This window comes from Haliaeetus albicilla, chromosome 2 (assembly GCF_947461875.1).
Source record: "Haliaeetus albicilla chromosome 2, bHalAlb1.1, whole genome shotgun sequence".
NCBI classification, from domain to species: Eukaryota; Metazoa; Chordata; class Aves; order Accipitriformes; family Accipitridae; genus Haliaeetus; species Haliaeetus albicilla.
In genome coordinates, this window is record NC_091484.1 from 17,049,561 (window position 1) to 17,076,387 (window position 26,827).

The 26,827-nt window shown below is 44.1% G+C and overlaps 2 protein-coding genes across 2 annotated transcripts in view; both read right to left on the reverse strand.

Annotated features, from left to right (window-relative positions):
* Window positions 1–1,210: 1,210 nt before the first annotated feature.
* EIF6 (eukaryotic translation initiation factor 6) lies at window positions 1,211–8,211 on the reverse strand. The gene is made up of 6 exons (XM_069807760.1): window positions 8,008–8,211; window positions 7,819–7,904; window positions 6,701–6,876; window positions 5,234–5,410; window positions 4,438–4,619; window positions 1,211–3,344 (listed from the first exon to the last, which is right to left on the reverse strand). Exons 1-6 carry the CDS (start codon window positions 8,112–8,114, stop codon window positions 3,335–3,337), a joined length of 738 nt encoding a protein of 245 aa, XP_069663861.1. The 5' UTR covers window positions 8,115–8,211; the 3' UTR covers window positions 1,211–3,334.
* A 647-nt stretch (window positions 8,212–8,858) lies between these two features.
* The window catches only part of FAM83C (family with sequence similarity 83 member C), a 28,329-nt gene continuing 10,360 nt past the window's right edge, over window positions 8,859–26,827 (reverse strand). The window contains exons 3-4 of the mRNA XM_069807775.1: window positions 24,532–24,656; window positions 8,859–10,292 (exon numbers count right to left, since the gene is read on the reverse strand). Coding sequence (XP_069663876.1) covers window positions 9,347–10,292; window positions 24,532–24,656 — 1,071 coding nt within the window. The 3' untranslated portion in view covers window positions 8,859–9,346. The remainder of the gene's footprint in view (window positions 10,293–24,531; window positions 24,657–26,827) is intronic.

The following is a 26,827-nucleotide window of genomic DNA, read 5'->3' on the forward strand; positions in this document are numbered from 1 at the left end:
GCCCGATAGCAAAGGTGATCTATAGCCATTGTATATAACCCACAGCCTCAGTTCAGCAATTTCATTTTTAAGAATCCTGAGAACCCATAGTAGCAATACCCAGCACTGGGGACATATGACTTGATTTCACTGACTGTTCCTTAACACCTTCTTTTGGCATTGCCACTGGAGAGTGCCACCTTTGAGATAAAGAACATAAAAAGGGTCAGCCAAGTGTTGCACAGTGCTTTAAGTGCCTTGAGCTGTGTAATGCCAAGGGCCTGCCACCTGTAATTCTGCCATTCTGTAACCCTTCACCCAAGCTGTCATTTCTCCCTTACTGTTTCACGGTCTCATCCTCCTGGCCCTGCACCTGCAAGCTCTGACACTCCTAGGCAGGTTCTCATGGGAAGTAACCAGCAATAGCATCTCACTCCTTTCCCCTGGCTTCTTTCGGAGTTTTTAGTTTACAGAAGAACCAAAATTTCATGAACAACAAAGAAAATAAGCATTACCCAAAAATATGTATTTGCAGAAAAGCTTGGCAACCACTGTGCAACACTTGCATCTAATCTACACATAGTACTCCATATAAAGATGTGCCATGGATTTACAGATAATGATGTGTTGTTTGGGCTTTCTTTTCCTAATTAACTCCAAACATTCAGTTTGCCTTTTTGACTGTTATTGAAGACTGAGCATGTCTTTATTCGAATACTTACCCTCAGGCCAAGAATTTGCTCTTGCACTGCTCAGAGTTCATCACTACAGGTGTGAAATTTGGATTCTTAACTACAACATGCTTCACTTCATGTTCAGCTGCACTGAATTTACCTTTCTATCAATGCATCAGTCAGTCCTCATCCTTACTAGTCAGAATAAGTCAGTATGGGCAAACTTTCCTGCGCTAATCCACTGCCTTTCCTAAACAGGACACAATAACACTGAACATCGTGGCTCCCAGAAGAGCTCCTGGAAAATCTAACTATTTACTCTGAGTTTTTCCCCCCATCCTCAAGCACGTAAAAGGGCTTCCATCTCATTCCATGGGATCACTCACCCAGGGTCCTTAAAAGCCTGTGGCACAAAAAACAGCCAAATGCCTTTTGGAAATACAAATACCATTGCAACAGACCTCCTCCATACCCCTGTGGACTCAGTCAAAGCACTCCACAGGTCTTGTAAGACATGACTTGCCATTAAAACACAAAGTTTATACTCTCTCATGGTATCATGTATCCACGTTTCTACTAATTCCATTCTTTATTATAGTTTCTGTTTTCCTTGTACATAGGTCCAGTTTACTAGTTCAGAATTCCCACAAACCCTTGTTGAGAACAGGTATCACATTTGCCACGCTCCAGTTCCCAAGCTTCAATGCAACTTTTTGTAAGGCTCACAACCACAGTTAGCAATACCCTATTTTGCTGTCTGTCTCTCATCCTCTTTGGCATATCACAACCCCCAACACTCTAACAGTATCTTTCCTATTTAAGGATTTGGACTACACAGAGACTTGATTATTTTTCTTGTTTACCTCTAAGCAATTTTTAACACATAAGACACAATCAAGATCACCAATATAAACCAGGATTCCTGCCTACCAACCAGAATGAAAAAAAAACAAGTTACAGAAGTTGCAGAGGAAAAGTTCAGCCTTACTTATTTCACACTTGACAAATACATGCTAACACCGATAGCAATAGTCAGACTCTGCCATTTATACCCAAGAACAGAACCCTGTGAGGTGGCCAAAGGAAAGCAGCTTCTCACGCTAAATACTGAGATATGTTAAGAGGAGGAGACCTGGAGTCAGTTCCAAGAAAGGTAGTCCACTGTATCGAAAGGGCCATAAACACCAAAAATTGTTAGCCGTAGTAGCAAGGAGCCATGAGCTGCTTACAGGCTTCCCTAATGGCAGAAGATGAGCTGTCTGGAAATGGCAGCCCCTGGCTCAGTTACCATTCTAGACAGACCGGATGGCAGGACTCTTATGATCAGAGAAGATCCTTTGGCAATCTTCATTTAAATAAAGTTTAAGGTGCAACCTTTAATCAACCAAAAGTTATAAAACTTTCCCTAAACATCCAGACAGTGAAACAAAAATGGAAGTTGCCAAGACCAAAAAAAAGAGCTCTGCCCACACTGCCTTCAGCACAGCACTCCTCAAGAGAACCCAGCTGAGAGTGATGCAGTGGTGTAGAAGCAAGCAAGGAGCTTCCACATACCCTTAGGATGAGAAGTGGAGGCATTTCTATGCCTTCAGTAAACCTTTAACAGGCAAGCAAAAGAAAAGCAACTGAAATGAGAGATCTGTGAGCAACAGCTCTGTTTAGAAGCAAATTACTATCTTCTACCTGAAAGCAGTATCTACAGCTCCTTTTTGTTATCATCACTCCCTGACAAGGGCAGAGCTCTTAATTAGCAAGCTTGCAAACCTGTAACATCTGACTGGGGTAACTGGTTAGAACTGTGTTACTTAACCTTTGTCTCCAAGACTACTCAAGATGAGGTGGTTTAAATCTTTTTTGATTTGCTGACTTCTAAGAGTTTCCCAGCGTAGGTGGCTAACGCCTGTAGAACAAATTTAAGCCCACTGGCAATAGCATGCTTTTCTAGGCTGTCTCTGGCAGATGCCTCAGAAGCAGCACACATGCCACCAGGCATCTGCAGACAACAGATCAAATACCACTGTTCCAGAGGCAGTCACACACTGTTGCTGTCAGAAGCCCCTGGACTGAATTTGAGAAACTCTGGTTTTAATCACAGCTGATCACTTCAGAATCACCGGCCCTGTGGGATTAGCTGCAAGTCAGGGCAAGAGAGCAGGTGATGACTTCTGAATTATTCTGTGGCAAGTAAACTACTGTATTTTTGGTATTGGACATACAAGGGACAAGTCTATCTACAGCAGAAACACCACTCTAGCAAGAGTATGGAATGAGAGGGCAGTGCCATATATGTGCTGAAACAGACCGCTGTGCAGCAGAACACTGATGCATTATTTAAGGCAAAATAATCTCTAGTGATCAATATCCAAGTGCCACAAGAGTAAATATTGTGTGCTAATTTGAGGGGCCCAGTCAGCATCACAAAATGAGAAAGCACAGCTGAAGAACTGGAAAACGTCAGCAAAGGGATAGAGAGCATTCCTTATTTGTAACTTAAGTGTGTTATTTGTCATTTTTTATAATAATATTTAGTTTATAAAACACTACAAAAAGTTGGGTTTGTAGCCTCTTCCTTGGGCGAGGCCTGCAGAAACAACATCAGAAGGTCTAGATGTCTGTAATCCGAAGCGCAGCTTGACACTTCACTCCTTAGGAACTTTCTGGAAAGTAGGAACCATCACTGCTCATGTCAAGCTAAAAAGACAAAACAGAAAGGAGATTTAGCAGACAAGTACCAGAGAGTGCAGAAGGCATTTCAAAACGCCAGTACAGTCACCAATTACAAAGGCCCAGTAGAAATTTCCCTTCCTAGAACATAAGGGCCTGTGAAAAGAGGGAAGCAGACCTAGCGGCTGCTAACAGCCAGCCATAAGAACAGACTTGTCAAGCTGGCAAAGGCAAAATATACACTCAGCCTGGTCTAGGTAGTTATCAAAAGGTCAGAGCAAGTTTAATTATGGCTCTGTTACACTCAGAGACATCAAGCCTTTATACAGGAACTGTAAAGAAGCAGCAAAGAACTCTTTCATTCAAGGAATTCCTTATTCTTACAATAACTGAGAACTCAGCACCACAGCAATGATCGTAAGAGTTGTAATCAAATGAAAGCCCAAATGAAATTCGCATAGGACATTCATCTATATGTATGCCTAAACCTTGTAAAAAAATTTGCACACATTAATGAATGGGGAAGGTCCTATATCACTACCACTCCGGGCAGAAAACAAGAAAACTTGCCTCTCATTAAAAGGTAACTTGGGACAAAGCCATTGACAAAAAGCCTTGGAAAAAAAAAAATTAAGGCAGCAGCAGACAAGCTCCGAAGTCTTTTTGTCTCCAGAAATGGTTGTAGCAGGCATTTGAAATAATTTTATGGCTTACAACAATCAAAAAACAAAGATGTCAAACAAAGTCAATGGCATTTTAACTTTTAAAACAAGATTTGTTGTTGAAATCCATTCATGCCACAGCTAAGCATTGAAGAGCTAAGAAAAAAAGGTATCTGAAAGTTGAAATGGATACCATTTCTCACAAAAAGTATTATAACTGCAACAAAACCCCTTACACTTTCCATACAGGACTAAGCCAGCTCATCAGCTACAAGGGAACAAACCCTTCTGCAATGAGGTAATTGTTGTCAGTAACCCAAAAAAAGGAAAGAGGAAGTAAAAAAAAAAAATCAAAAATAAAAAAATAAAAAGATAAATCAATTGTGAAAACAGCTAGTTTTATAGTAAGATCTTGCCGGTTTTGATCGTGATTATACACAGACCTGGATCCTCCTTACCTGTCAATCAAGGAATCTCTCATGTTGGTAGCAATGGTACTTGGCTGAGCTTCGTTCAGCCTGAAGATACTCTCAATGACAGAGAGCTCAGTGCTGGTTGTATCCAGTCCACAGAAGGCACACCAGTCATTTACAACCATTCCTGCTGCAATGACCTCACTGCCACGATTCACTGTTCCAGCCTAGCAAAACCAAAGCAGCAAGAGTTAACAGGGTGTGCTGACAGTAACACATTTTATTATGCATCCTTATTACAGATCTTTAGTGGAGGGCCTCAACTCACACTCCTGAAAAGATTAAAGCTTCTGCCATCAACAAAGTTATAAAGATTTCAGATAAAAAGGTTAATGGACAGCCTTTGATCTCTGGAGAGGAAATTGTGTGACATTCAGTGAAATAAAATCTATCAAGTAGGAAGCATAAAGTCACAGCAATCATGAAATTCACAAACCCAATTGACCAGGCACAGGATTTTATTACTTAATTTTTTTAAACACTGCCTTTGGCCAAAGCACAGACAATCTCATTCTGTATGAATCAATCAGCAAAACTTGCATAATCCCAGCAGAGAAATGTTTCAGAAGCAAACTGAAGGTGCTAAGCAGCTTATTCAAACTCAGAAAAGACAGGGAAAATGTCTCAGAAGACTTGCCCCATTAAAGTCTTCTCATCTCCCCCTTGGAACAGCTCTGCAGAGAAAACAGTATCTAGGAGCCCATTAGATACAGAAACATTAAAACTGAGAACTGGGTTGGAAGGGAATGGCAAGAGAAAACACAAACCCCAAATGCCTTACCACGAGTGGGACCTGCAGCAACGAAGACAGTTCATCCTGATCATCAATTGAAGTTTTGGGGTGCACAATTCCTCCTTGGTTACTAAAAACACAGTAGCTTCCTACCAGCACCTGATCTGCTACCGTTTGTCTGAAAACCTCAACCTTCAGTACATCTGCCAAGATCTCTTCTGTCTCCTGCAAATAGAAAGAGAGAATAAAGTGCTCAGCAAAACAGTATCATAGAATTTGAAGTCAAGCTATTCTTGCACGCAACCATCAGCTGGGATCCTCCCCTTCGAAAGCCTGCCCACACTTTCACAATCCATTGCAATCCAATTATTATAAAATGCTTACTCACCCTCTATACTCCACTCCAGGTGTTTCCAGTTACCTGTGCATACTGAGTTGGGCCACTATAACTAAACACAACACCATGCCTTCACTGAGAAATGATCTTCTTCCCCTCCTTCTGAAGGATGTTGGCAGTACATCAGTTGTGTCGATACCTGTTCTATGGGCATTCCCTATGAACCAGCCCTCTTTTGTCCCAGACCACTGGGACAAAATTGTCTTATCCTTCCCTATAACTCCAAGAACTTCCTTCCCCTCCAGGTTTTCACTGGACTCTCTGGCCATCTTATGTTATTTTTTACACTTATTTAAAACATAATATGCTGCAAAGACCATTACCTTCCCCCCACCCCCCCCTTTTTCTTTTTTTCCTTTGCACTCCTAACATCAGCTCCCATTTCTTCATCACCTTTAGCACAAACTGAAAGCAAACACTGTAAGGACCTTCACTACCTGTAGCCACACAACACACCTCTCTCTAATGCTATTAAGATACCAGTTCTCAAACATAAAGTAGCAGCAACTTTGTCTGCTCTGCCCTTATTTTAAACTTTCATACAAGAACCTTCCATTTTACTTTCACCCCTCTGTACACATGCACACCACCACATCCATGGCCTCTTTCAACTATTACAAACTTCACCTAGCTCAGCAGTAGCTTGTAACTACTGCTGTAGTCCTGACTAAACTCTTCTTTATGCTTTCTTTATTATACTCATGTATACTCTTTTTTTCATTCAATTTTACATTCACAAAGCAAATTGCACCCAGCAATATACTTCCATATCCCACTCCTTCCCTTCTGCAACGAGCATTCACTACAGCACACTGACCATGCTGAGGGCACACACTATACAGAGTCCACATCCACAAATACAGATAAAACAGGAAAAGAGGCAGATCAACTAAAACCAAGTCAGAAGTCCAAAAACCAATTTTGAGGCTTCTCTCTTGAGAAGAAAGAAACATGAGGCAGCACAGCCTCCTACGTGGTGTTAGCTCAGCTGTTAGCATAGGTCTTCTGATCCCCATGCTAGATATAGCAATCCTCAACAACTGCAAACCCAAACTGCAGCTTGGCAATCATTTTACATGCAGCCACTATGAATTTAAAAGTGTTACAGAGCCATATACCCTGTCAAGATCTGGATGAACAAGAGCTACATAGTCATTGCAGGTAGTGACATTGCCCAGTGCTGATAGACGCTCTTCCACTCGTTGAATTCGTACAGAATCTGGAAGACTATTACGGATATGTTGAAGCTCTTGGTCTGTTGTACTACTTGGGACCAACAGTCCATGTCTGTTTCCTAAAATGACAAAAAAACCGCAACAGAACAAAAACAAAAGAGAGAGAAAAGAAGAAAAGAATGTTTCCACAGAGCTTCCTACTTTCCTGATGTTCATACAGTGCCTTGAATTGCCCAAGCCCAGAGAATTCAGCCCAAGAGAAATAACCTTACCATTTAAAAATAACACAGTACCACAGGTAAGGGAAAACCAGGATGAAGCACAGACTTATCTCAGAGTAGAAATGGGTGAATGGCACCATCTTTAATCACTTCTCTTTTTCAACAGAACTAAAGGAAGCCTAAGGTTCCCAATAAAACACTTGGACTAGGAATTTCCCCTATAGATGCCAATTGCCCCACAAAATGTACAGATGTTGCTTGTTTGCATTACTTTACTGTGGCAAAGCAGTAAGATGGGATGGACAAAGACATTCTTTTCACAGGAACAAAACTCAAGCAAGAAGTTTGTCGGACTGAATAGGGTCTCACTAGCCAGAGACAGATGAAAGACTTTTCTTTGACTTTCACATTTGTTAATGCCTCCCCTCTCCCCGGGGTCTGCCCCTCCAGTGCTGGCGCTGAAACATTAACCTTAAGAAAAATGAAACTCCTCCCAGTTTATCAGAAAGTAGACTTACGTGTGTCTTTAGCCCATCTTCAAGCCCTGAGAGGCAAACACTCCCCACTACCCCAGTTCTTTGTTACTGGGGGAGTTTTAGTTTTTTCGATTTTCACTTCTCCTCTTCACACACTTGAAGCATTAAAATAAAACAGCTGAGGACGAGGGGTGCTGCCCGTTGGACCCCCCTGCCACAGTCACACCCACAGTATGTCACAGCGCGCACCACCCGAATTCGGAACTGTTTTCCCGTTTCCACCGGAGCCCCTCCAGGGCTCTTCTCGCCCCGAGGCCCCGGCCGGGCCCCAGTTCTGGGGGAGAAGGGCCGCCCCGTCACCTACCCACACACATTCTGCCGATGATGCGGCAGCCGGCGATGGAGGCGTGCACCACCGGGATGGTCCCGAAGAGCTCCCCCTCGAAGACGCTGCAAGGAGAAAGCGCCGTTAGGGTACTGCCGTGGGGCTGAGCGAGGCGGCGGCGGCAGCCGGGCCGGGCCAGGCCGGGCCGGGCCCTCGGGGCTCCCTCACCTGTAGAAGTTCTCGGAGCCGCCGATGGCCACAAGGCAGTAGGCGTTGGTGAGCTTAGCGAAGCAGCCCAACTCGTTGTTGTTCTCGAAGCTGGCGCGGACAGCCATGGCCGGGCGGGGACGGACCCTGCGGCGGGGAGAGACCCAACCGGCAACGGCCGCCGCAGCCTCTGCCGGACGCACGCGGCCTCCCCGCTTCCGGCGGCGGCGGGCGGAAGGCGCGGGGCAGAGCGGCCCCGGCCGCGCCTGGCGGGGACAGCGGCGCCACCGGCCGGGAGGCGCTGCAGCCCCCGCCGCCGCCGCCATGAGGGGGCGCGCGGGAGCCCGGTGGGGTGTCCCGGCCCCGGGAGGGCCGGGCCCCACGCCAGCCCCCGGTCTGCGGGACAGCCGCGCGTCCCCAGGCACCGCACGCCACCCTGGCCTCCGCCATGACACATCACCCTGTGCCCAGATAGAACAGCACAGGCCGAGGCCACCCGTGTGCCCTCGCAGGCCACCTGCACCAAGGTGCCACCATGGGCCCAGGCATGCCACTGTGGTCCATGTGCCTGGACAGGCCACTGTGAGCCACTGCCACCTGTGTGCAGGCACGACCCACGTCCAGATGCACCGTCCCTGTCCAGGCATGACCTGTGTCAGCTGCCACCTGTGTTTAGACATGACCACCCGTGTGGCGATCCCACCCGTGTGCAGACACCACTTTCGTGCTAATGCCACCTGCATGCAGATGCCAACCACGTCCCCAGACATGCCACCTGTATTGTCCTGGCAGGGCACAGCTCAGCACAGAGGGGCCCTGGCGAAGCTGGGGTGCTCACCTCCCCATGAGGGACCCAACACAGCTCTCTCCAGCAGAACAGCTCCTTTATTTTTAACAACGTTACCCTGCCCTTGACCATTTCATTTTCAGCAGGTGGATACAGGGAGAGGAATCACACAGTACAAACGGGATACAGGGAGAGGAATCACACAGTACAAACAGAACCTGGGTTCACCCTGAAGACCTCAGTGGCCAAAGAGTTTCCAGCTGTAGCAATGGTTTTGCTGTAAGTTTTGGGTGGAAATGGTTCTTTCCCAAACAGATAAAAAGAACATAAAAGTGCGGATTATGTTTATGTCATTTTCTCTCTCCTGACATGATCTTGTAATTGGAAATTTGAACTGTGCTTGCTAATCTCATCTGAATCGGTCATCTGCGTATATTAGAAACAGCACAGACACCTTTTAATAGGAACAAGACTAATTTGCCACCATGTTTTGATTTCAAGCCCCAGATATGATGATTGGTGGGGAAAAGCAACCACTTGAAAATAAGACCAAAGGACACCTTGAGGCCCAGGTTAGAGTTCAAACCGACTGTGTATATGTTTAGATTTTAACTTGTTGTACTTGGTGATCAGATCCAGCTTACTGTGCCCAAGAGTCATTCTTTTCTCAGCCCCATACGTGCTATGCTTTTCCACCAGCATGTCCTCAGTGAGTTTATCATAGCAAGGAACTACTACAGGCTTTTTCTCTCGTTTGAGCTGGTTGTATGAGGATAGCAGGTCCAACTTTCCTTGTCTGGGACTCTGTTGTTTTTCCATCCCATAAAAAGTGTTGTCATTTTCTGCTGTTGGTTCCCTGGAGGCAGCAGCAGGCTCTTTCTCCATCATGCTTGTCCCATTGCTACTGGCACTCTCTGAAAGGGACTGCAATGTCTGCTCCTGTCTTAGTGGGGAGCAGTGGCTGCTGTTAGCCTTAGTGTCCCCTTGATAACTAGTTTTATTGGAGGTCAGGGCAGGGGAAGGCTCCGGCTGCAAGAATGTCCTTGCTGTCATGACATTTGATTTGTGATACAAGGCTGGGGTGGATTTATTTGGAGGACTGTTTGGTGAGTCCGGTGGTTCTCCTTGCTGCTTAGGGCAAGTGGGCTTCAGAGATGTGTCTTCCTTCCCCTTCTTATTACCAGAATCAGAGCTTGAATCTTGCTTTTCCTGGTGTACATTGCAGCTGGAGTTTTTCAAAAAGGGAGACACTTTTATGCTTCTGATGCTTACATTGGAAAGGCTGCTGGAAGGGCTCAAGGTTTCAGCATCATTCACCTGTGCAGGTTTTAAAAGGTTGTTGGCAACTCTTGAGACGTTCTGAGAAGAGGGGCACATTCCAGGATCTGGCACACAGAAGCTGGTCACTGCTCTGGACTCTGCATACAAGTACCGGAATTCCTTGTCAAACTCCGCAACAATTTGACCACGAAAGTGGGTCACCAGGCTTGTGTGAACTTGGCTGCAAAGCCAGGTGAAACTGTGAAAAAAGAAAAAAACCCAGCACATGTAACTAGTTCACAGAGTGTCAGGATACCTAGTACTGATTTTAACATTCAAGTGATGTATTGCTACCCAATTTATGCCACTAAAACTTTCTCTGAAGTATGCAAGTCTCAGATTACTTGCAGAGACGAATGTACTCATTACATAATTACAAAAGAACAACCTAAAATGGTCTTTCAATTTCAGCTTGGTAATGTAATGAACTATATGAAAATATAAACAATGAACAAGAAATATCAGACAGTATTCCGTAGCCTTATGAAGGATGTAGAGCAGCAGCTGGTCCCTGCCTAAAAAGCACAGCAGCATGTTTCAGGCCTTTTCTTCTCCAGCTTCCTCTTTCCAGTGCTTTCTGCCCATAAGCAAGGAACCATCGTTTCCCATTCCTCATCCCATCCGTGTGTTGGAGAGTACCAGCTAACCTTTTGTGGGCAGGCTTGTCAGTCCATGCAGGGGGCTACTGCAGTGTGCGTGGTTTGTATCAAGCAGGCAGTGGCAAGGAGACCTCCGACTGTCTGGAGATGGTGTGGCTATGGGACAATGAGATGCGAAGCATGGGGCACTGAAGGGCTCTTTCTGCCCAACTTGTATTGCAGACTTTCTAGCTCATCATTTGGCTAGCACAGTACACTGTAACCGTACAGAGGGTGAGGAGACTGTTTGGGGAGATATTAAGGCGTGCCTGGTCTCCTGCTCTCTTCCCTTGCCTTGGCAGGAACTACGTTCTCATGTCCTTAACATCTGCAACATGTGATAGACTTGAAGGAGCCTCCTAGGCAGGCAGGAGGGTGAGGAATGGAGATCTTGGGCACTGCCTTGAGGAGCTGAGGCCTCCAGAGCCCCACAGGAATACCTCAGGACAGGAAGGCTGATGATGTTTTCTGTAAGTATTGCTGCGAGATCTCCCAGACTCATTCCATCTTTTCCTTGCCATCCAGTTAAGATGCATGGTGTTAGAAGTTCACGAGTCCTTTGCTCAGCAAGTCCAGTCCCCTGCTCTCGCAGTACAATGTCTTGGGATATTTTCTGGGAGCTTGTTATGTTCCACCTTAAAATGAATTAGGTTTTGCCACAGCTGGGCAAAAACTTTCACTAATTGCCACTCTGCTTATTTTCCTTACCTATTTAACGCTACCTGTTGTTTGTGCCAAAACTGTAACTTAATTAGCTCTCCCCCCATATACCTACAGATAGTAACACATTTCTCCTCCCAGTCTTCACAGGCATAGACTAAACAGGGAAGCTCCTCTTACAGAGTAGATTCCCCAGGCTTCTGGTCATCCCAGCCATCCACTGTTTCTTTTATTCTTGCTGTAGTCAAACCAGATTAGCAAATTAATTGTGTTAAATAAAACAAAACCTTCACAGATGGAAGTACCAGCTTAGGGCTGCATTATCAGCTGCTAAAGCAAGATGCTGGCTCTGACAAGAGCAGGATGAAATCACAGAAACTACAGGAGAACAACTGTAATGAGAGATTACAATTATTCTCAACTAAACGTCATTTCAGGACAAGATACTGGCACTATGTTTTGGGACCTCATCAATGTTTACTTCACAAGACAGCCGTTTGGGAACTTTTAGTAGGAAAACCAGCTCTTGGCTTGTTCCTGAGCAGTATGCAGTTGCTGTGGTTCATAATGTTGTTTTGAAGAAAGTAGTATACTTACACTCAGCATACACCCCCCTCAAAGAGCAACGTAAAATGAAAAGATCAATACTCTTCTGCTTAATATCAAACCAGGTAAATTAAATAAGAATGAAGAAGTAGTAAAAGAGTGAAAAACTTTTGCAGGTGGCATGAAGATTATTCAGAAATACCATACTGGAGGCTCAAAGCAAGTGCATACAACTTCACAGAGAGACATGAGAAAAAAAAAAAAACCAACAAACAAACAAAAAAACCAACAGAAAATAGCTGGGGTGGCTAAATGACAGCAGAGAAGCTATTAAGACCAGAAAACTCATCTTTCAAAAAAGTTGGGTCACGCATTGCAAAAGGAATAAGAAATAATATTCAGCTCTCTGTGGGGCTAGCACATGGTCCATGTGTAATAGGAATGCTCAGATAATTCCTCTGCATCAGTATTTATTGTACAGGAGCTTGGGATGATCCCTGCCCTGAACCCACCTTTATACAGAATGTAAGGGAGGATCAGTCTCATGTTGAAATCTCTGTAGAAGGGATTAGAAAACATATCAACAAAGCAGAAAATAATAAATTGGCAGGACCAGGTAACATTAACCCAAGAGCACCAAAGGAATGCAGGGATGAAATAGCTCAACTACTTAACCAGGACATGTTAACTCTCACTTGAAAGTGCCTTGGTTATCAGAAGAGTGGAAGGTTGTGTCCCGGTTTTGGCTGGGATAGCGTTAATTTTCCTTCTAGTAGCTGGTATAGTGTTATGTTTTGGATTCAGTATGAGAATAATGCTGATAACACGCTGATGTTTTCAGTTGTTGCTAAGTAGTGTTTATAGTAAGTCAAGGATTTTTCAGCTTCTTATGCCCAGCCAGCAAGAAGGCTGGAGGGGCACAAGAAGTTGGGAGGGGACACAGCCAGGACAGCTGACCCAAAGTGGCCAATGGGGTATCCCATAACGTGTGAAGTCATGCCCAGTATATACACTGGTGGGAGTTGGCCTGGAGAGGATCACTGCTCAGGAACTAACTGGGCATCAGTCGGCAAGTGGTGAGCAATTGCATTGTGCATCACTTGTTTTGTATATTCCAATCCCTTTACTATTATTGTCATTTTATTATTATTATCATTATTATTTTCTTCCTTTCTGTTCTATTAAACTGTTCTTATCTTAACCCATGAGTTTTACTTTTTTTTTCCTGATTCTCTTCCCCATCCCACTGGGTGGGGGGGAAGTGACTGAGCAGCTGCGTGGTACTTAGTTGCTGGCTGGGGTTAAACCATGACAGGTTGCTAATGTGATAGAATTTTTTTAATGTTTCAGACCATTAAGTCTCATAACTGCACAGCACAAATTAGTAGACACTCTTCTAAAGAATACAATTAATGGCCATATAGGTAAATATGAAAGGAAAGGCAGCTTTTGCAAAGGAAAGTTATCTCTCAAAGCTGTGAGAGTTCTTTGAAGAAATCCAAGAGTCCAGACAGGGGAGATTTTGTGTAGCCTGTATTGACATTGTGAAAAGCATTTATCCCAGGGGCACTGCCTGACTCCCAGGAGTGCTGGTGTTCCTGTCCATGTTGCTTACAGCTATTATCCTTCTACACAAGAGTGCTGCATCTGCACTGCACAGTGCTTAGACATATCCCAACTCAGGACCTACTCCACTCACACACACACTTGTGTTCACTTGAACTCCTCAAAAACCACAAAAGTGCTCAGAGGGCTGAGTACCCGCTCCTCTGGAGGGACAGGTTTGCATTCCTTGCACTGCGAGCGTTGTCCCATGAACTGTGAGAGGACCCTGGTCAGCCAGGTGGAGCCTGCCTCGAGAGGACCCTGGTCAGCCTGCCATCCCTGTTCACTCAGCCTGGCACCACTGTTGCCAGCAGACCTGGAAGCAGAGCTGTGCAAGTGGTCATGTTTGCCCTCCTCGTTCTGGCTTGGAGGTCTCATGTCTCAGACTCAAATGGTCTAGCAGGAACATCACAACAGCTACCCATCAAGGCCTCTGGCCTCACCTTAGCAGGAGATAAACAACAGGTCTTGCTTAGGTTTTCCTTCCCTCCCTGGACAAAGTCACTTCCACCTTTGGTCTTCTCCCAGCACCCTCTGCCCAAGTACTGCCTCCCTACAGAAACACACGAGACAGATACACTCAGCCATCTCCTCTCATCCACATGAACTGTCCTTTCCCCTGTAAGGGCAGCAGTGTCAGATCCAGCAACATGCTCCCCTGGCCTTACAACTGTCTGTGCCACTGATGGCTTTTACAGCTCTTTCCCCAGTCCAAGAATTGCTGTGTCCCAGTTTCCCACGCCGATCCAATGAGGGCCTGCCCACTGTGTCACAACAGGACCTGGAAGGAATCATCCAAGTCCCCCAGTAGCACAGCCCTCTTCCTTGCCATAGAACAGGTTTCCATGATAGGATGACGTGGCCTTGCCAGCCATGGCTATTCCCATCACTACAGCTGATAAAGGTCTTTTCCTCCATGAATGGCATGGAGGAAATAGCCAGGGAATGATCATTCTTGGTCTCTTCTGGTATAAAAATGAGGTATTGAACGAAGTTAACAGGATACAAATGCAATACAGGCAAGAAGCACAACACAACACACAGGCAAGCTGTGGAGCTCCTTACCGCAGGCCACTGCAGATGCTAAAAGTTCATGTAGGTTTCTAAAAGTGGTAGGATTTTCCTGCCGTTATTTTTTCCATAACAAAGTGCTGCACACAGAGATCCCGTATCCAGTTCTGAATCACCCTGGGGCACAAATTACAGGAGTCTGGGAAAGGATTGCTGTAGGATAGGATCCCTTCCCTGCCTTGCTTTCAGACGCTCCTGCAGCAGGAACCCCCCAGGAACCCGTGCAGCTCAGCCTTTGGCCAGGAGGTGGAGTTGCAACATCACCTCCCAGGAGGTGGGAGACCCCCCCCCACCCACCCCCACCCCCCCCTCCACCCTCTCCTGCCGCCGCATCCCCTGCCCTGGGGCTGTGGCTTGGGTCGAGCACGGGTGGCAAGAGCACCCTGCGGTATTTCAGCCGAAGTCTCGTTCTCAGCAGCATTTTTGACAACAGGATTTGTTCTTCTGCGTGTCCTTCTGCAATACGGTCTAGGGTTGCAGCGGCCTTTCTACAGCTGTATTGTACAGGTGACTCGCAGTTCTTCACACTCAGCTTCTCTGCTTCAGCTATTTCCAACTGATGAGATACCAATTTGCAACAGAAGGTTTTTTGCTTATTTCAGTAGTTTCTCTTACTCATTGTTATTGCTTTTCTGTCACTTTGGCTGTCGAAGGCATTCTTTTCCTTCTGTATACCAATACAAACTTCTGTGTATCATTTTTGCTCATTGCTAAATGTAGATACTACATAATACTCGTTTAATTTCATGTCAGGTTTTCTTTGATAAGATGACAATAACCTGACTTTATTGCTTGCTTCCAATGCACTTGAAATCATTTCCACTCCTCATTTTTCATCTTCATTTTGATTAAAAACAATGCAATATATTCAGTTAATTTGGGCATCCCATCTCAGTTATTTCTTATTTGTTATTCATCCTTACAGCAGCATGCCTTGCCTCTTTCTTCTGGATTCACTTTTTATTTATATACCTGAGGACTTCCTCCTCTTTGCTTTGGTGTGCTCCACAAGGTTATATATAACTTATCTTCTGGCAATGCTCACTTTATTGCTATACATACCAGCCTGGGGTTTCCTTGCTGATATACTATGCTTTCCATTCCTTATACACTCACTTTCTGCTTAATTATAATTTCTTTCTTGAGGTGACTGCTCATCGAGTTAGATCTGGAACTCACTCTTAAAGACTCTTTCCTCTTGCTTGGGACATGGATACCTGAGAGTATGAGCACCTTTCTTTTAAAGAAATTCCAAGCCTCCTCCAGCTCCAAAACCATGTAGCTTTACCTGTCCATTGCCAAACACTTAGTTTCTTCTTCCTCTGTACTGAAGCCAGGTGCAGAGCTTTTGTAATCCTCTCAACTTCCTCCTCTAATTTTTTCAGTTTCAGTTGTCATGTCGGCTTCAACCCCAAATCTTGAGTTTCTTTCACTACAATATAGCAAACAATGAGCTGTCCTCTCTGTGCCAGTGGCAGGACACATACCGATACTTTGACCATATTCTATTTTGAGCTGAGAAATTTAATCTCCTCTAAGGCAACTCAGACACGTAACTCCCTTTCAGGCTGACAATACCACCTCTTTTCTATAGTCCTAAACTGACAAATGTTTACTCTAGATTTCCTGCTCAAGATCCTGTTCAGCTCTAGCCCCATTTGCCCTTAGGCTCCTCTCATCTACTGCATCAGTAAATGTCTTCATATCCTTCACTCAGTTATGTTAAATAAGTGCTCAAAGAAACATACTATTTCTTCTGGTGCCCAGAATAATTCTAAATAACTAGATATATAATTATATTTAGAATTTTAGGTTATTGCTTTTCCTAGGTATCTCTATGACCCCTGTTTTCTCCTTGTCTTCATTTAGAGGAAATATAATGTTAACAATGGAAAACACAGGGAAATATTTAATCAATAAACACATAAGAGTTGAGGGGTCTAAATCCATTTGCCTACAGTTGTTTAAGATAAGAGCAGTGAGCTTTGTTCCCATATTTAGAAAACTCCCCAAAAATATGTCTGATTCATACCAGTAGGCAGCAATATTATCAAAATGAGTTCAGGTTGCCAAGAGTATTTTGGAAAATAAGAAGGGCTTTTACAAAACTATCAAGGAAAATGTCAGTGTAGAGAACAACAGTATCAACATACTGGGTTCAACAGGAAAATGTCAATATGTACAGTACTGTTGCTGCATGCATGTAATACTGCATATAGATCTCACAGAAGAGAGAATCTGATGGCTAGAGATGTAACTAGAGACTAAAAATGGATTTCAGGCATGATTTGAGCATGCATTTGAGGAGAAAAGAGTCTCTTCTTAGAGCTGAAGAATTAAAAGACGCTTACTGAATACCTGAATAGTCAAGGATAGAGTAGGAGAATACCCCTCTGTAAGAGAGGATGCAGAGAGACTAGACATCGGGATTCACTGTCAACGTAGAAGGATGTATTGAAGTTCTAGAGGGATCTAGCATCTTGGCTCTGGTGCTATCCAATATCTTCATGAGCAGCCTACATAATAGTACACTCATTAAATTCACAAATCACATCTGGTGGAGAGGAACTGCACGGATATGAGTTTGAAAAAGGTTCTGAAAAAAATGGATGCAGTTCAACAGGAAAATAATCAAAGAAAATATATTCCAGGCAGTCACGATCCAGTGCACCAATACAGGCTGGAGAATGAGTAGGCAGCAGCTCTGGGGGGTAGAGGAAAACATGCATTTGTAGTGTCACAGTGTTGGAAAAAAAAAGCAAACATCCTGGGGGTGTACGAACTACACTGTGGCCTACAAGTCATGTGTAATCCTTTCACTTGACTTGAATACTCTGAGGAACAGGAGATGATGAGTCTGGAAAAGAGACAACTGATGGTCAGCATGGTAACTGTCCCCAGGCTGTACAAACCAAGCTATATGGAAGGTACTATATTGTGTTGGTGTCCATAGGAGACAAACAACACACAGATGTAGTTCTCCATGATTCAATGCTCAGGCAGGATGACAGCAAAGAACGAAGAGCGAGTTGCTCACTGCGATGAAGGATAATAGAGACGTTTGGGTCTAAGTTATGAAGCACTACAGAGAAGCCACTGGTCAATGTCTGTATAGGTCCCATTAACATAAAAAGAGATAGGATGAGTCTTGGGCATAAAATAAAAGCACCTAAGTAGGAAGCTAAAAAAGATCAGGATTTTATTGGTAGCCTTATAAAATGCTCCCTCTTCCATGCTTAGAATGGGACAGAGAAGTCAAAGAGCATTTCAGGACATGGTTATGGAAATTATGTTAGGGAAAGGATGGTAGAATCATAAGGAAATGGAAAACTGCAGGAACATAGTGACTCTATAAAGAAAGCTGGATTCATCTTAACCTAAATGAAACCTGGCTGCTGCACAATATAATGCAGAAGATATAGGGAGGTTTTAAATTAGAATATGGAGCAAAGCTGTGATGTGTTGAAGGCCATACAGTTTGAGATTGCCCACTTTACCTTAGGAATAAAAGCAAGAAAACTGTATTCTGATATAAGGACAGGGTGGAAATCAGAATCCATGAAGAACATCTGAACAAATAAAACTGTGTTTACAGAAGCGCACAGTGGTGAACAACCAGATCAGATACAAATGTTTACATGCATACATAAATTTTATGAGCTAAAGAAACAGATAGATGTTGTGAAATACCTGAGCTGAAATGATGACTCTGACACAGGAGGCATTTCAGAAACTTACTGGGTAGAAGAAAATCAGGGAACAGTATAACTGCAAGGGTAGAAATTATACAGAAAGTACAAATAGAGGATATGTTGCTGGGTCAGTGGCACAATACATTAAAAAAAAAAGTCAAATAAGGAAAATGATACATCAACAAATGAATATATTCCTGTTGGATTAAAATTCCACCCCTAAATAGGAAAAACACAGTGTTAGGGCTACACTGTGAACTTTCTGAGGAGAGAGCTGATGGTAAATATGCCATGCTAAGGAAGTGCTGAGAGGCTAAGAAGGCAGAAAGCAGAGGAATAAAGGGAGATTCAGTTATAGCCATGCTGAATGGGGGCCATTACTAGGAGAGTTGCAGAAACTGCATTTTAGACACTATAAATGGCTGCTTTTTGGAAAAACTAACCAGAAAACCAACAAAAGGAGAAATTACATTACCAGTTTAGAAAGTTTCTTTGAAAAGGGCACTCGGCAAAAAAATAACCATGACATACCTATATCAAATATTCTTTCAGGACTGAAATAATCCACAACAGTAACACTTAACTTAAAAAGAGAAAGTGAGGAATGCTATATAAAAAGAAATTTAAAAGGGTAACCAAAAAGGTTAAATGCTTGAGGCAGCATGAAGATTGTTTAAAGATGCTATATTAGGGTCTCAGAGAAAATGTACCTATCAAAATAAAGACATTTTAAAACATCCAAAAAGTCACCATAGTTAAAAGGCACATTAAAGGAAATATTAAAGTAAACAGCCTTCAAAAACTGGAAGTCAGCAATTTTCCAATTATTAACCAGTGAATAACCTATCATTTAAAATTGAACATAGTAGCAGAGGAATGGAAAGTAGTAAATGTGAACCTTTTAAAGAGCTCCCGGAAAACTCCAAACCAGCCAGTCTTATTTCCATACTGAACAAACTGGTAGAAGCAAACAGAGAGTAAAATGATTAGATGCATAAATAACTATAATCATAACACTGAAGACTCAGCATATTTTTGTGGAAGAAAGCCATGCCTCAAAAACCTCTTGTAGTTCTTTGAAGGAGGCAGAAAGCACACAGATGCATATGATCTGCTTGTTGTTGGATACTTGAATTTTCAAAGAGGTTTTGACATGGTCATTCAGCAAGGACTCTTAGAAAAATTAAGTGATCATGGAGTACAAAAGAAGGTATTCCCAAGGAGTAACAGTTGATTAAAGATGGGATATAAATGCTAGCAATAGTTTTAATTTATCTACTGTAATCCCACAAGTTTCATGCTGGGACCAGTGCTGTCCAACATAGTCAGAAAAGTCCTGAAAAAAAGTAGAAACAGTCCACGTCAGAGGTCATGACAAAATCATCATGGATGGTCAAAAGAAAACTGGATAATGAGAAACTGCAAGGGGATCTTATGGTATGGGATGAATAAGTGACAAAAAGATAGACAAAATTCAATGTCAATAAATTCAAACTGCTGCAAACACCCTGATGGTCTCTGTACATTGATGAGTTCTCAGATACTTGGGAATGAGGTCAGGGTCCCCATGGACAGTTCAAAAAAATGATCACTTCAATGTTTAGCATTAGTCAAAAAGGCAAACAGCAGACTATGAACTGCCAGAACGGGGACAGAGGAAAAGACAGAAGTCACCATTATACTACAACGCTAAAGTGTAGTGGGTGGGGATATCTTGACCACTTCATGCAGTTCTTGTCAATTCATCTCATGAAAGATAGACATTATGATTAAAGGTCTGGAAGTTCTCCTGCAAGAGAAATGACTGAACAGCCGAGGATACTTCACCTGGAGAAGAGATGATTCACATGAGGGATTATAATGGAGGAGGACAAAATCACGGCTGCAGTCAAGAAAGTAAATAGGAAACAGTGATTTACTGTGCCCAGGTTATGGGAATTTGGGGGCATCAAATATAATTATCTAGCAGTAGGTCTAATGTAATTACAATGGATCACTTTTTCACACAAAACAAATTAAACTGCATAACCCATTGCCAAAGGGTATTGTGGAGATCAACCATGGTGGGGAAAAGTCTCTTATGTCAAACTGAACATAAAGAAGCACATACAAGATATAACCCCAGAGGTTCCGAAACCTCTGGTCCTTGCACACAAGATTGTTGAACTGTAAAACCTACCACTGGGTAAGAACTCTTGCCCTCTTTCCTATATCATCCCAAGACACCCCTGGATCCACCCTGGATCTTTGGCTTTACTCAGTTACTATTCTCACCCTTTGAATCTAGCTTCCCCATCTGCAGGGAGAGTAATCTAAATATCTACTATACTAGGTATAGTACCAGGCTGCAGTATATCTAGTAGCAGACTCCTGATTTTCTCCTGTGGAAGTGTTTCTGACCACAGTTGAACAAATTCCACAAAGAGAGACTGTTTCTTTTAGTCCAGAATATCATGTGCTTACTGGGACAGCAGAGAATCAGATATAAGAACCTATTCCACTGAATAATTATCTTCCAGAACTCAAGAAGTTTCAGCTATACAGAGATCTATAGAAAGAGAGCACGTCACAGACCCAAATCCCTGCCCCAGAACAGCAGAGGGAGGAACTGACCCAGAAAACTGAATCTGCCTTTTAAGCAATACCCTGACTCAGGGCCACAGGGAAGTAAGATGTTCCTCCAGCTGTGGGCTTCAATCCAGCTGACACATGCTCAGCTTTAGCCATTCAAAAATGAGTGGTGTCAGTTATCTAATCCCCACCCCCTGCAGTCAATGGAGATGGACAGATGTTTCCAAGCAGCGATTCACTCCATTGTTCTTAGATACATGTCTTAGGATGGTCAAAATACCACCAGACACTGCTCTCCATATTGGCTAAATAGATACTCTACATAATCAGTTTCATCCAGGTACTTCCATTTTTCACTGCCAGAGTTTGATAAGGTGAGACTTCCACACTCGGAGGTGATGAAGTCAGAAGCAGGGGAGAAGGTACAGCTTGGAGCTACAGCACTGATGAGGACACTGGTAGATTGAGTGTCCAGCATGCACTTGCTGGGAGATGGAAAAGAGAGAGAAAGGGAGAAGACAACCAGTGTTCAAGGACACCTGGTGGAAGGAGAATAAAGCATTGCCAGGGCACCAAATTCACAGAAATAGCAGAACAGAATCACAGAAATATCTGTCCTGAGGAGTTGAACTGTTTGTGAAGGATAATACGATGTGCAACAGTGTGAAAATACTGTGGGAAAGATCTGTAGGTGGAAAACTCAGAGTCTAGTAATAAAAATATAGTACAAGAGCAGTACTCCCAACCCTCTGATCAGACCACTGATAGCGATCAGACAATGTTAACCGAGATTACAGAGGCTGCAAAATTAGGACAGGTAGTAATAATGGGAGACTTCAGCCACTCATATATATACTAGGTTAATGCTTCACTGGGATGAGCTGTGGAGAAAAACATTTTGGAAGCAATAAATGATTACGTGCCAGAATTAACTAGTCTGAATTGTTTGACCCACAAGAAAAGATGCTATTCAGGATGTGGTCTGGAACGATGCATAAGACTCAGTTCCAGAGGTAGAAGTGGAACAGCCCATTTGTAATAATGCTCACAACACAATTTTAACTCTGTAGTGGGAGAGAGCAATCTCAATAAATGCGGCACATGGATATTCAATTTCAAGAAAGGTAACTATGTAAAAATGCAGCAATTAGTCAAAAAGAGCTGAAAAGGAGCAGTCCAAAAAACCCAAGACGACTACAACTTGTAGGTTGTTAAAAAATGTTGTACTGGCAGTAAAGAAGTTGGTGGGGCCATTAGAGACCTATGGGTCAAAAGGGGCATTCAGTGATAGCAAGACCATAGCAGAGAACCTCAGTGAATTTTTTGCATCCATTGCTAATGCTGCTGACACTGAGACGTGTTTCACTCCTGTGTACCAGGGCCACTGCAAAGACTGCTTTGCTGAGGACTAGGAGGTTTCCAATATGATCCCATCTACAGAGAGGGCTCTGGACGTAATATTGAGGCCCACATACCACTGGAGCTGATCTCCACCCTGGGACATGGCAGAGTGTGCTGTGAAGAACAAGATTACCGATGGCATGGAGAAGCACAGCCTCTTGGAAAAAGGTCAACAGGACTACTGTAAAGGCAAGCCCTGCCTCACAGACCTGCTGGAGTTTGGTGAGGGAGGCGGTGAGCACATGGATAAAGGGACCAGTCAACTACATGTTTTGGGGTTTCCAAACAGCCTTTGACAAGGTCATAAACCAAAGCCTTTTAAGAAACTGTCCTGGTTTCAGGTGGGATAGAGTTAACTGTCTCCTAGTAGCTGGTACAGTGCTATGTTTTGAGTTCAGTATGTGAACAATGTTGATAACACTGATGTTTTCAGTTGTTGCTCAGTAGTGTTTAGACTAATGTCAAGGATTTTTCAGCTTCTCATGCCCAGCCAGAGAGAAAGCTGGAGGGGCACAAGAAGTTGGCACAGGACACAGCCAGGGCACTTGACCCAAACTGGCCAACAGGGTATTCCATACCACGTGGCGTCCCATCTCGTATATAAACTGCGTGAGTGGGGGCGGGGAATCACCGCTTGGGGACTAGCTGGGTGTCGGTCAGCAGGTGGTGAGAAATTGCACTGCGCATCATTTGTACATTCCAATCCTTTCATTATTGCTGTTGTTATTTTATTACTGTTATCATTATCATTATTAGTTTCTTCTTTTCTGTTCTATTAAACCGTTCTTATCTCAACCCATGGGTTTTGCTTCTTTTCCCGATTTTCTCCCCCTATCCCACTGGGTGTGGGGGGAGTGAGTGAGCGGCTGAGTGGTGCTTAGTTGCTGGCTGGCTGGCTAAGTCACCATGGGCATGGAGGAGAAGTCTTGTTATGGACTGAGAACTGGTGAAAGCATAGGATGCAAAGGGTAGGGCTTAATGGTCATTTTTCAGCATGGGTAAGAGTCAGCAGTGAGGCCCCAGAGACTGGTCCTGGGACTGGTTTTCATCCTATTGGTGAACTCAGGCATGGAGAGATGCAGTGAAATCCCCAGGTTTGCAGAGGATCCTCAATTCCTTCAGGTGGTTGAATACCTCACTGAAGGTGAGGAAATCCAGAAGGACCTCACAGAACTGAGCAAGTGGACAACTACATGGCAGATGAACTTCAGCATAGGAAAATGTGGTGTACCCATACAGAAAAATGATCTGTATCAGGCCTGTTTGATGCTGAACCTGGAACAGCTCAGGGAGGAGCTTGAAATCATCGTCAGCGATTGAAGTCATCAGTTAGGTGTGCAATGGCAGCTAAAAAATTCAATGAATGTTGGCCGCTGTCAGCAAGGGTGATAATAACAAAGCAGAGAGCATAATTTTGACCATGTGAAACACCTTGGTGCAGCCATATCTTTGGGACTGCATGCAATTCTGGTCTCTGCAACTCAAGAAGGACATAATGAGGTTAGAGAGGGTGCAAAGAAAGATAATTAAAATGACTGAGGGATGCAGCAGCTGCCATATGAGGAGAGACTGAAAAGGCTCTTACTTTAGATAAGAAAAGGGCAGGGAGGGTGGGTAAGATGGAGGTTTGGAAAATCATGAAAGCAATGACTTAGCTGAATGTAGGACAGCTATTTACCAACTTGCAGCACTAGAAGTAGGGGCTCTTCATGGAATTAGTAGGAGATTGGTTTAGAACAGACAATGAGTTAGGGCAAATTCACAGACAATAGGTACAGGACAGGTACTGAAGAGAATAAGTAGGGATGCATGCAGTGATTGCGCATGCTGTGGGAGCACGAGGGGGATGGACCACAAATAGCAGTTTGGCCTGCTCTCCCTAAACTGCATCAGCTGGAGACAGAATCTAGGCTAGGTGGAGCATCATCTGACCTGGCAGAACATTTTTTACATTTTTAAGAAATGAAGCCATACTCAGACAGGTGTGTTCAGGAAGTGTCAATGTTGGCAGACAAGCAGTTAATGCTATCTGAAAGCTAATCAGCAAGGTAAGAGCAAGAGAATGGAGCAGAAGAAGGTAAAGCACCAAAATGAAACCTGACATTTGTAAGGGGAAATGAAGAGGAAAAACAGTGTATCATTATCATGGAGGAAAAAAAAAAAACCCACGATCTACATTAGTCAGTATTGACTGGTAATGAATATTTTCTCAGTGTCACCAGTCTTCGTCACAGTAGTTGCTAGTTTTTCTTACCTGTATGTACCAGCAAGAACTTGGTCGCAATCAATCAGGATAAACTTCTCCAGAACCTGGCCTGCAAATTTCTTGCCTGCTTTGCTGTAGTATGTGTCTCCACTCAGACATCTTATGCGCATGTTCTGAAACCAAAGAAAGCAGAGTTGGTAAGAGGACATATATTGAACTAAACTGAAATCTTCCCTTATGCATCATTGATGGACTCCCTCAAGCAGGAGCTCTGCTCCCAGAAGTAGAATGCAGCAAGGCATTAAGTATTTCTTGGCTTCTACATGACAAATATTTTGTCACACTGTCTGCTTCTGTAAGATAAAAATACCAGCAAATATTAACAAGTGGCACTTAGGCACAAATGCTGGTTTGAAAAAGATTTGGAGAATCCTGTGAGCCTACAGATCATTTCTGAAGTATGTAAGACTATACAATTTCTTCCAGATTATTGATAACATTCAACTAACCACAGTAGCTGATGGCTCTGCATTTAAACTACATTTTGATCTGTAACAACTAGCCAGTTTCTAATCAATTGAATGTGCTATTCTGATTTTATACAGTGACAGACTTCTTAAAACCAAAATATTGCTCAATAAAAAAGATTTGCAGAAAGGTATGTCTACATTTCAAGAATTGCCTTTTATCAGTATATTTAAAAATGATATTAAAATTTTCAGCTGCTGTACTCAAGTGAAACAGACCAGACCTTCAACTGTTTTAAAGACTGCAATGAGCTTCTCTGATACAATTTTGGCCTCTAAAACCGACTGCCTAGTACAAAATGGGAAATAAGGCTCTCAGTATCCATCAGGAGCCTTTTCCGTAACGTGAGGTTTTTGCCCATAATAAAAGTTATTTGTACCTCAGCTGGGGAAGGGAGAGGAGGAGAACAGTCACTGGAAAGAGTTAACCGGCCTGGTCTATATGATCCAGTGCCAAACAAAACATCTCTTATGTAAGTAAACATCCCTAAGGCTGCACCTACACTGGCCTGCTGGATCATCCCTTACTGCCCCTCCAGGCCAGCTCCCCTGCCACCTGCAGTGGCTTTGGCACACCAGGAGCTGTCACAAACTGTCACCACCTGTGTTTGGCCTGGAAGATCCCTTTGTGGGCACCTCATACCTGCCTAGCATCAGCCCTGCAAAAGACGAAGACCCACGGCAGTTAGTAGAGGCTGCACATGCCTCCTGGGCCATTTCGCCTCTCAGTGGAGGTGGGTGCTGCCCACCCCATGGCCAGTGGGCGCTCCTGGTGCCTCCCCTCTGCCACGCAGCAGATTTCAGCCTGGCCAGGCACAGCAGTTTGTAACAGCCAGTGCTGCAGACCAAAGACAAGCACGAGTAGTTGCAATTTGCCTACAGATGCTCTCCACAGGGTGCAGATCCACAGCCCTGCCACCCCTCCAGGAGCTGCTCCTGGGCATGGCTGCGCCCCTTCTCCCCCTCCTCCTCCCTGGCAGGTTGAGCATGTGTGGGGTCCTCAGCCCGCCTGTACGCAGCCAGGGACTGGCTTACCCAGTCTCTGGCCTCACGTGGGGATCGCAGCATGGAAGTTGTGCCTCACGGGTGAGGAGCAGGAGGTAGTCACCCTGCAGCAGGTGACTCCATTCCTGAGGGCTTTCCTCTGCCATCAGAGTCCCTGCGGGCAGGAGGTGGGCTTCCCGGAAACATTGGCTGGGGAGCTCATCGCAGCAGGGTGGGAAAGGCTTGACTCTCATCATCCTGAGGAAGTCTCCCCGCCCACCCAAGGACCACCATTGCCTTCAGGGCTTCAGAACAGCAGCAAATCTCCTCCAAATTGGGGTCCATCTGATGCAATGGTCTACCTCTCGCAGTGGGCAATGGCAGCTGGGGAAGAGCAGGAAGAAGGCAATCATTTATGATGCTACCCCCTTATACTGCTGCTGACTGTTTTCTGCTCAGGGGATTTCCTGAGCCTTTTGTGGTTTGTCTTAGTGGGACACCCCCCCAGACCTCTTCTCCAAGTACTTGGCCAGTCTTCTTTTGAGTTCATGGAAACTTTTAGCAGGGACAGAGCTGAAGGTTCACAGTCTTGGCACTCACTTGCTGTCTTCTTGTGTCCCAGAACATGTCCTCATCTGTCACCTATGAGAAGGGAGGCACTTTTTCCCCATAAGGACAGTTATGCATTGGAACAAGTTACCCAGAGAGGTTGTGCAGTCTCCATGCTTGGAGATTTTCAAGACTAGACCATGTAAGGCCCTGAGCAACTATGTCTGACCTCACAGGTGATGCTGCTTTGAGCAGGATGTGAGACTTGATGACTTCCTAAGGTC